At 40.1% G+C, this 10,896-nt stretch overlaps 2 protein-coding genes and 1 long non-coding RNA gene across 4 annotated transcripts in view; 1 reads left to right on the forward strand and 2 right to left on the reverse strand.

Moving 5' to 3' along the window:
• The window catches only part of LOC116043681 (protein pitchfork), a 24,064-nt gene extending 22,087 nt beyond the window's left edge, over positions 1-1,977 (reverse strand). The window contains exon 1 of the mRNA XM_031290539.2: positions 1,701-1,977. Within this exon, the coding sequence (XP_031146399.1) occupies positions 1,701-1,850 (150 nt within the window). The 5' untranslated portion in view covers positions 1,851-1,977. The remainder of the gene's footprint in view (positions 1-1,700) is intronic.
• Positions 1-2,999, forward strand: part of LOC118496422 — a 14,897-nt gene extending 11,898 nt beyond the window's left edge. Inside the window, exon 2 of the long non-coding RNA XR_004898985.1 lies at positions 2,880-2,999. This is a non-coding gene — a long non-coding RNA (uncharacterized LOC118496422). The remainder of the gene's footprint in view (positions 1-2,879) is intronic.
• The window catches only part of LOC116043674 (V-type proton ATPase subunit S1-like), a 21,869-nt gene extending 11,873 nt beyond the window's left edge, over positions 1-9,996 (reverse strand). The window contains exons 1-10 of one of the 2 annotated variants that reach the window (XM_036008043.1): positions 9,735-9,996; positions 7,989-8,109; positions 6,379-6,453; positions 6,088-6,281; positions 5,939-5,976; positions 5,734-5,819; positions 5,384-5,613; positions 5,232-5,264; positions 3,234-3,471; positions 2,898-3,129 (exon numbers count right to left, since the gene is read on the reverse strand). In XM_036008043.1, the coding sequence (XP_035863936.1) occupies positions 2,917-3,129; positions 3,234-3,471; positions 5,232-5,264; positions 5,384-5,613; positions 5,734-5,819; positions 5,939-5,976; positions 6,088-6,281; positions 6,379-6,453; positions 7,989-8,109; positions 9,735-9,856 (1,350 nt within the window). In that variant the 5' untranslated portion in view covers positions 9,857-9,996 and the 3' untranslated portion in view covers positions 2,898-2,916. Of the gene's footprint in view, positions 1-2,094; positions 3,130-3,233; positions 3,472-5,231; positions 5,265-5,383; positions 5,614-5,733; positions 5,820-5,938; positions 5,977-6,087; positions 6,282-6,378; positions 6,454-7,988; positions 8,110-9,734 lie in introns of those variants that run through there. The other variant, XM_031290529.2, reaches the window with a different exon arrangement.
• Between the last annotated feature and the right edge of the window lie 900 nt (positions 9,997-10,896).

The following is a 10,896-nucleotide window of genomic DNA, read 5'->3' on the forward strand; positions in this document are numbered from 1 at the left end:
TATCACTTTTTTCGACATACTATACAATGACTTTTGTATGACTTTTTTCGACATACTGTACTATACTATGACTTTCTTCGCCATACTATACTATGGCTTTTTATCACTTTTTTTGGACATAATATACTATGGCATTTTTTATCACTTTTTTTTTCATGCTATATTATGGCTTTTTTTTATCACTTTTTTCAAAATACTATACCATGGTTTTTTTTATCACTTTTTCCAAAATACTATACTATGACTTTTTAGGACATACTGTACTATGGCTTTTTTATCACTTTTTTCGACATACTATACAATGACTTTTGTATGACTTTTTTCGACATACTGTACTATACTATGACTTTCTTCGCCATACTATACTATGGCTTTTTATCACTTTTTTTGGACATAATATACTATGGCATTTTTTATCACTTTTTTTTCATGCTATATTATGGCTTTTTTTTATCACTTTTTCCAAAATACTATACTATGACTTTTTAGGACATACTATACTATGGCTTTTTTATCACTTTTTTCGACATACTATACAATGACTTTTGTATGACTTTTTTCGACATACTGTACTATACTATGACTTTCTTCGCCATACTATACTATGGCTTTTTATCACTTTTTTCGGACATAATATAGTATGACTTTTTTGGACATACTATACTATGGCTTTTTTCGACATACTTTACCATGGCTTTTTTATCACTTTTTTGGATATACTATGGCTTTTTTGGACATACTATACTATGGCTTTTTATCAATTTCTTTTCAATATGCTATATTATGGCTTTTTTTTAGCACTTTTTCAAAATACTATACTATGACTTTTTAATGACTTTTTAGGACATACTATACTATGGCTTTTTTATCACTTTTTTCGACAGACTATACTGTGGCTTTTTTCGACATAATATACTATGGCTTTTTTCGACATAATATACTATGGCTTTTCAACATACTATACAGTACAGTGCTATGACTTTTTGACATATTATACAATGACAATTTGCAACTTTTTGCGATATACTATATTATGACTTTTTGTGACTTTTTACTACATGCTATACCATATCTTTTTTCGACATACAATACTATGACTTTTTGTGACTTTTTTCGACATACTATACTATGCTTTTTGTGACTTTTTTTGACATACTTTGCTATTACTTTTTTTGACAACTATACTATGACTTTTTCGACATACTATACTATGACTTTTTCGAGTTTTTTATGACTTTTGGCTAACTATATGACTTTTTTCCACTACGATGATTTTTGTATAACTTTTATGACTGAAAGTTTTGATGACTGGGTGCCATTTTAGGGAGCCAGCATATGATTGAGGGCCACACAGGACATAAAGTCCTATGACTGTTTTATGACTTGCCATAATATGTCATAAAAATGTCTGGGCCGAATGGAGAGTTTTGAGAGACAGCCAACTTGCGTTCACCGTTGCGCTGGAAATGTTATAAAAAAAAAGTCGGAATCTCTAACGTTACGGGTGGGGGGGGGGCGCAACAATTTCATACTTGTAGTCTACTCCTAGCTTGTAACGGCTACACGTATCATCATAAAGCAAACTACCTTAGCTATATAGATAGTCTTTGTGTGAAACCCATTGACTTTCGTTTCAAAATAAGTGACAAATTATTCTGAAAAAATGATGTGTGGCAGGCGCAGATATTAAAGACACGAACCTCATGGTTGTCATAGCAGCCAGGGCCGATGTGTGGCGATGGCTGTCGTGCCATTTGGTTTCCCAGCCGGTCTGGTGCATGGTGGAGGGGAAAGAGTTTCCTCTCCTGAGAGGTGCCAAAAAATACTCTCTGAACAGGAGCTGCTGACATTTCTGAAACAACTTGTAGGCAAGAAACTTGCGAAAACTGTACCAAAAAAGAAGAGTTTCGCAACCACACAGTTAGCTCAGGCTCGACCTGCCATGACGTCGTCGTGTTTTGACTTGATGTAACTATGGCAACCGAGTTGGTACGGCTGTTCCTTGTTGGCGTTAAGGTTCCTTGGTTTGCGTTAAGGATTACACATGACGTGTGGTGTGTCTTACCATTCAAAACAACTTTAAACACAAATTTTAATCACAATTTATAGACATCTTTATTTTCAATTACAAGACAATTTACATGTCATGGCAATTGCACATTAAAAAGCAGAACTGAGGCACTGTTATTAAATGAATGAACCTGAAGCAAGGAGTAAACTTTAAGGGCAAGCAGTCTTTTTTTTTATATGAATAAATAACTTGTCAAGAAAATATTGGATTTAAGTGGTGGCACTTGAGTTGGATAGTCTGTAAGAGTGAGAACAGAACTAATCCCATTTTAAGTATTAGCATATTTTTCTAAGGCAATTCCAAAACAGTCACAAATAGCCATCTATTCTTTATACACAGGCACATCTTTCATAAGCAGTAGTCTTTAAATTACAGTTGAGTTGAAAAAAAAGAAGTAAGAACTGAGGTCTGAAACGGTCCTACAGCATCCAGCAATCACATTCATGTTGGCACAGAAGACATTCTCTGGTACGAGAAATTATTGCTAATTATTTCAGTGAAAATAGCCACTGTGTACGGCCAACAGTGGCACAAAAACATGTCTTAGCACATGCACTCAAAACCAACTCGTATAAAAAAGGTGCATCCACTTTGGCACTTGCAAATGGGGAGAGATGAAATGGAATGCGCCTTGCAAGACAACAGTATCCCAAAGACAGCTGTGGAAGGATTTAGGAGAGAAATCTACAGGAGAGGTTATCAGAGGGAAGGTCTATCTGCCGGACAAATATCTTCAAAGAAAAAGGCCCAAACGCACACAAGCTACAAGACAGGGAGGGACTCTCCTAGCAGGCACTGAAGGACTGAGGAGTGCGTGCGTGCGTGTGTGTGTGTCATGAAGCACTTCACTCCGACTGAGGCACTGAAATTGATGGACCTTTGGGGTCGTCGAATCGATCCATGGTGTTCAGCTGCATGATCATGTGCAGACCGTACACAAAAATTAACAGCATGAGCAGAGAGGTCACCAGTCCCATCCAAATCCCTGGGGTGAAGAAGCCTGCACAGTCACTGGCATAGGAGAAATCTGTACCGTTGGACAAACCGAAGCCCTGAATCTGTATCGGAAAATGCAGGAATGAACAGGAAGACGCACGTGATTATTAAAAACACTGCAGGAATATGGAGTGGCAGGATGTAAAATGCAGCGGTATAGTCGTACCTGGAAGTCGACAAAATTGAGCCTCCACTGCGTGGTGTTCTGGTTTGTGTTGTTTGGCACTAGCAGAGTATCCCGGAAGCTAGTGACGGACTGGCAGTGGAAAGAATACTCTGCAGGGGCGTAGATGTTGCGGCTCCCAATGAAAGACGCGGTTAGGCCGTTTGCCTGCAGCTGCACAGTGTCCAGGGTGAACCAGTTCCGTCCAGACACAGGAAAGAACCGCTGAGTCATGGCAAACCTGGAGATCAACAGAAGATTGTTGCTGAGTATTTCCAGGACAGCATGTCAATGAAAAAGACTGTAAAATGCTAGAATTGTGACAAATGGTTACTATTGGTATTTTACTGCATTGCACATGCACATCAATCATTGCACTTTTTGCCTGTTGGGCTACTTGATATGCAGGGGAACTGAACTGTAGATATATTCTCACTGCACATGTTTTTTACTTTCACGTGTTTCCTTTTTGTGTGTGTTGCTGTAATGGTTTATGGTGCCTGTTTGAATCCTTTTATTTTATTGTATGCACTGGAAGTGAGCTACCATGCTGTACCAAAACAATAACCGCTAAGACTGTTGCGTAGCAATCATATCTAATCTAATTAATCTATGGCTTAATTGTTTAATAAATTACACCCCTGCGCGTCAGATCTAAAAATTCCTGATCAAGCCGTAGTATTAAAAAAGACTGAGACACACAGCTTTACATTGCACTAACCCTGGCAAATTTATACACAACTAATTTAACATTTAATATAAGAAATAAGTAGTCTAAATGTGAATTATGCTGAAGAATATGGTGTACAATTTACAGGGGCTGACACAACATTAAAGGCCCTAAAAACATGATGAAACAGCTGAGATTTTGAGTGTTAAACTCTTAATATATATTACCTAAGGATGATGCTTTTTAATCAGTAATATTTACCATACCAGAGAAATACTTAAGATTTGAAGTGGAGTTTTCAGTGGCTTTTAACAAGTGATTAAAGTGATATGCTATAGTGAGTAGTTTCTGTTGCCCCCATGAGGAATTCTAAGTAATGGCAACTGTCGGTGCGTCCACATGACGCAAGCCTTCAGTGATCGTGCACCACCCCCCACCCCTCCTCCAAGCAGGTGTTAGTAGGGTTTATCCCGTCAAATTAAGGAGGACACAGAGGATTAAAAAACATGATGGACTCTTCAGAAGAGGTCATTATCTGGTATTTTTTTTGTCCTCTTTGTCTCCAAAGCTTAACGCTGCTGTTGTCCTTTCTCAGCGGTGACGTAAAAACGCGTCACTCGAGCTGCTGCCTGCGAAAGTCGCCGGACTACACCGTTTAGTAAACATATCCATACTGAGGAATACAAAGAGAGTTTTGTGGAGCTGATAGGCTTGAATAGCATTGTATCAACTCATTTGGCAATGGCTTGAATGTAACTGACATCCATTAATATAAAATAGTTGCGCACTACAGCTTTAAAGAAATTACACTTATCTGCTGTATTTCGATTAGAAGATCGATACCACTCTCATTGGTTAGCTTAGCTAAGCATAAAGACAGGAAACAGCGAAAACTGCTGGCCTGGCTCTGTCCAAAGGTAACAAAATCTACCTGCGAGCACCTCTAAAACTCGCTAACACGTTTTATGTTGTTTGTTCAATCTCTGAAGTGTAGTGTAAACCAGTGGTTTTTATTGGGGTTAATGTGCGTGGGTCTATTTCTTGGCCAGGCACAGGGGAGTCTCTGCTGGTCGTGTGCCGAAGTCACTGTGCTCGGCCAAGAATCACAGTTTTTACACTTCTGTTGTTGAACCGATTAAACAAACGAGATATAACATGTCCATTAGTGAGCTTTAGAGGAGGAGGAGGATTTTGTCACCTTCGGACAGAGATAGAATAACAGTTTCCAGTGTCTGTGCTAAGCTAAGCTAACCGGCTGCTTGCTGTAGCAACATATAAAAGAGAGTTCCCAAAATGTCCAACTTTTCTTTTGAATTAAATGAGTGCCTTACCTTAGTGTAAAATTTGCATAGCTGAGGACCAGCCTAAAGTGAGAAAAGAAGAACACGTTTAAAATGACTGTTTTCCTTTAAATAACACCAAAAAAAACACTGACGTTCTCTTGAATTAACAGAAAAAAAGGCTAACATGCTGGCTATCTCACAGTGAGTTGCTGTTGTTGCACAGGGATCCTGTCAGAGAAGGTGTTTGTGCAGCAAGGTCTGTCCACTCTGAAGTGCTTGACAGGCTGACGCTGAGATTCTGAGCCCAAAGCATTATGCAAGGGCCACTGCCGGTTCCATTAAACATGATGGGCGCTTTGACATCGGGAACTACTGCTTGGAGCAGGGAGCGCCCCACAGGCTGGCTAGAAAAAGATGTCTCTGAGATCACCTGCAGAGATAAGGAATCAAAATGAATAATAGAATGCTTTACGTCTTCATATGACATGCCTGTTGCCCATTAATATATTGTACAATTCTGGTACATGATGTGCTGAATAGAATATCTTACTCGTGATGGCTGGAGTCCTGTGTATATCACAGTGTATGGGACATTTTTGTCTTTCATGATACTCAGAACTTTCCCGATAATTTCATCTGTTGAAAGCAAAATATACTTGAGTTACACATCTCACACACACACACACACACACACACACACACACTAAAATGCTGATCATTTTACACCAAGAAGTTCCTTAACAGTAAAAACTTACCATTGTCATGTAGGACTTTCTTGCAAGACTTGTCCAAGCTATAAAAACAGTAAACATGTTTACTTTCACATTTTTATTCGTGAAAATTGTCACACAAAAAACCTATACTTCCACAGACTGATATGCTGCAGAACACAAGTCTCACCCACCCAGTACAATAGGGAAGATTGATGAGCAGCAGATTGCTGGCAGATGTGTTGATGCTGAGATGTGACAGAGTGTCGGCGTCGATGAGCAGAGGCGAGACTGCGAGCTTCTCTTGCAGGAGAGCCAGGATAGCAGAGGAGTCCGACCACTCTAAAGCAGGCAGCGTCACTGACGAGGAAGAAGACTGCATTGCAGCCTGAAGAGGAGTGAGTGGAAAGAATCATCAGTATTATTAATCGGACAAAATCATCTTCATTTAGGACCCGTGTATAAAGTTATACATAAAAACCTACCTCAAGGTTTTGAAAGGCACTGTCCTGCTTGTTTCCAAACACTCCGCCAAAGACTGTGAAGTCATCTTTGCTTAACTGAACACAAACAGGGACAATAAAAAGATCATAATTGAAGTACACGAGCAGAGAAGTGGAAAAATGTGCAAACGCTAAACAACTGAAAGATAAATCGGTCCCATTAAATCAGTCACAACAATGAGGATCCACCACAGAGAACAGACCCCAATAATGTGTTGAAGAGGAACTGCCAAAGGGGGAAGTAATGCCAAAGCTCATGGTCACACCAGAGTGAGAAGACGGTTACACAGAGTCACAGTGCAAACTGCACATGACTCATTACTACCCTGTTTTACACAACTCTGTACATATCCAAGGGCTATCTTTCTAATAGATGAACAGTAAAAATTAGGGCTGCACGATATGAGGAACATATCTTATTGCGATTATTTGGACTTATATTGCAATTGGGATATGAGTAACTTGGAAGGGAATCCTTTTGCAAGGATCTGTACCTAACAAAGATTTTTTTTCTTAAGTCTGTATAATAATCACTTTAAGGTCGGGACATCTCTGCAGCACCGCAATTATACTTAATTCAGAATGGTATTTTGACACATATTTTGCCCCTGCGATTTGAATATTGCAATAGTCCATAATGCAGTTTCAATAATAATTGCAATTAATTGTGCTGCCCTAAGTGAAATCTATAAAAATCTGCTGTTTTAGGTACTTGTGAACCTTAAGCTGCAGACACACTGACCAGACGGCCGACCCTCGGCAGAAAAGGCAGTTGGACTGATCAGTCTCTCTCCGAGTTGGTCAAAAAAGTGCCTCAGAACACACCAAAGCGACGAGACGTAATACGTCTCCATAACAGCAGGCGGCGCTAATCTGTATTGTCGCCCAAAAATGAAAACCGGCAGCTGATTGGACGAACGCGTCACGTGGGTCTGGTTTCTCCGGAAATTCAAAGACAGACTGTCATGGCGGCTTGTTCAGAATACGATCTCACATTGTACCAAAATAGTTCACCGAAACGTGTTTCTGAAAACATTTTAAGCGAGAAATAGGCCATGCAGTTGCTGAATCTGTCTTCATTTCAGATCAACAACGGTCAGTTTAAAAGATTTGTCAGATTTTGAGAGACTCTAGTCATGCTCATTCCGCTCCCCATTTCAGGGTTAGCGCTCTACCAATCAGATGGGTCATTTGAGTCCGACTGCTGGCAGAGCCCGCCCCGCCGATTATACATGTCAAATCGGCCAAAATGAAGGCCGACAGCCCCTCGGACAGACGACGGCACGGAACACACCGAACAGACTCGAGTCACTGACCTCGCCAGACTGTTCGACGGCCGATTATCAGCTCGTGTGTCAGCGCCTTTAGTCTGTCTTCCCTAAGCTATGTGAGAGTGTGAACGTCTGGTGAGTGGGGAAATGGGATGGGTACAATTATTTCTGCCCGTCATCTTCTGTGCAAAAATAAATAAATAATTTGATTCAAATCTGTACAAGCTGAGTCCTTCTCCTCAACACTCTTCACCCTTAGCTCCAATCTGTTTAGTGACTGTAAGCATGTTTGCTGTAGAGTGTCTCGGGTCGGTGACTGACCTTATCCTGCAGGAACAGCAGCACAGTGTGGGGACCAGAGCCAAAGGCAGAGGTGAGGTAGGCAGTCAGCTGTTCATTGGACGTGATGTGACCAGCTGCAGGTGAGGCCAGTGGTGGTAAACTGAACACACAGGAAAGATGAAGTCAAATTGTGATATCTTATGCAGTTGTCAGAACATTAAAAGTACAACCATCACTTCAAAATCAATTCATTTGTCTTGCAAAATGCCATCACTCACTCATAACATTTAACTTAAATACACTCATTAACCAGTTCAGCACTGCCTCCGAAATGTACTTTCTGTTTAAGTCAATATATTTAGTTAGTCAATATAACAGATCACACTGAAACTGAGTTGTTGTATTTAATTCTTTATCGGACTTACAATAACTAGGGCTGGGTTCTGAATTCGATACATTTTTTTCAGGCACCAACCGAACTGCCTCCTTAGTATCAAATGCCTTGTCATTCAATACCACATTTCAATACATAGGAAGCAAATCTCACCAGTGTCAGTGAGCCAATAAGCATGCAGCATGCTTCTACCAAGATCTAATCTATTTCATCTCTGATATTTGCCCTTACAATGGAGAACATTTGTTGGCATAGTGAGACCCTCAGCTAGTTGTGATGTCTCCTTCCTCTGACCAAACCACCTCATACAGCAGTATACTTTCATATTTTCCTTCCGTATGAGCAGCCTGTCTGTTGTCTGTCTGCTCCATAGATTAGGGAACTGTGCTACCTATGATATCCGCTCCTGTAGTGTAAATGTGTTTGAGTCCCTTTAGTTTACAGGTGGCTCTCAGTTCCATTTATGACACTACAAGAATACTAACTATGTCACAGTGTATTACAGTGCAAGATTAAACTTTATTTATCCTGGGAGAAATTGAGAAGTGCATCTATGTCCTATGTTCCCCAGCTCAACATCCCATGAATATGACTCATTAAGACCTTTCAATGGGTTTTTAAGTTCTCAGCAATGCTTTTTTTCCCCCCTAGGTCAAATGTTCAACGTATGTTTCCCTGGGTCAGTTATGTTGAAGTCTGTCAGCTACAGCTTATAGCCTACTGATGTTATACTTCTGGAAACCTATGTCCTCAAATGTGCAGATAGACAGTTTTCTTCACTTCAAATAGTGATATCTCCACAGTGGCTGACTGGATTTTTACCACTTTAACAGTATTTGAAACATCCATCTCCCTTTCCTGCTTTTGCGATTTGATCTGCGAATACAGCCCTTGCAAATCTCTTACAATGGAGGACCCTGGAAACACAGGGATGAGCCCGTACAATTGCTGTGCAGCAGTTGCAATACAAAGTGACATGAGCATGCTGATAAACATGTCTGAGAGCAATACAGACCATTAGAAAAGCAGTTTAATCCATTTAGATCCCAGAGGCCAACTTACTGCATCACTGGATCATTTAAATATGTATGGAAGCAACGAATAAACGCATTCAATTGTGAGACATTAACTATGGATGTATACATTGTTTTGAGATAGTCGTGTTTTCGTTCGTTGTACCAACTTAACTGAGAACAACGAGTCAAAACAAACACATTGTTGTTAGACTTAAAACTATGAATTTCAGCTAGCAGAGCTCGACAAGCTTGTCTCATCTGGATACAAGTAGAAACACAGTTAGCAACAAGTGTTAGCATTAGCAATGACGAACAGCCGTGACTGTTACAGTGAGTCTTACTTGACAAATGAATAATAATAAAATGACTTATTACCCGTTACTGGACCACATTAGAAGTGGCACTTGAGCAGCGGAGCTCCGTGTGGCGAAAAGGGCGAAGAAAAGGCCAATAACAGCCATTACTGGCACTCTACTCGAGCTCCTTGAGCCTGACATCTTTCCTTTTTCCGCAACGCTAATGCTCACGTGACGCGAACCAGCTGACAGTCATGTGCAGCAGCCGAAAGACAGACTGAAGGAAACTACTTCCTGCTTCCTTCATTTGTTCCTCAAGTGATCCTGATCCGGATCCGTGGCCTGCCCACACTTCTTATATACAGTCTCTGTGCCCACAGCTGCTGTCCTCAACAACACCACAACGGGCTGCAGCTTTGCTCACTTTGTTGAAAAACTCAACAATAGTTTAATTTGGATACAGCTAGTTAGCATTAGCTCTCAGGAACCAACTGTCACTGCTGCTTTGTTAGCTACTCAGAATCAGAAAAGGGTTTATTGCCACAGTAAGTTTAACTTTCATGGAATTTGGTGCATACATGGACAAACAAACATTAATAAGAAATAAACAAGAAATACAGAAATAATTACAAAATAGATGTTTAGCATAATAAAAAGGAGACTGAATGGGTTGAGTGCAGAATGCAAAAAATATATAGCCTACTTTGTGCAATGGCCAGATGTATAGTCCAGGATGAAGGTTAGTGCAAAGTGTAGTGGGGTGGGGGGTGGGGAGGGGCAATGCTTGTCAATGATAATGCTTGTTAGTGGAATGCAGCTAAGTACATTTACTCTAGAATAGAATAGAAGGCCTTTATTGTCATTGTACAGAATACAATGTAATTAGGAGCACCTCTCCTGATCAGTGCAGCTAAAGACACAGGAAAGACATGATCAAAAACAAAAACAACTTGCACATACATACATCCACAGCTGACAGCACAGGTTCAATAAGTAAATAAGTAAAATAAATGAATCCATAAACAGCCATACATACGACCTACACAGTGTCTACAATGCAGCTGAACTGCGCTTTATCAATGAATGACAGGTACACCTTGGCAACTGTCCATGGTGCTGATACACACTTAAATTTGGGCATTTCACTCCTTGTGTCATCACGTCCCATCCTCCACATATGATGCTTTTACAAGCACTGTAAAACAGAAAAAAAAAGCAAAAAAAAAAAAAAAGTTTCGAAC

The sequence above is a fragment of the Sander lucioperca genome, chromosome 12 (genome assembly GCF_008315115.2).
Source record: "Sander lucioperca isolate FBNREF2018 chromosome 12, SLUC_FBN_1.2, whole genome shotgun sequence".
In the NCBI taxonomy this organism is placed as follows: Eukaryota; Metazoa; Chordata; class Actinopteri; order Perciformes; family Percidae; genus Sander; species Sander lucioperca.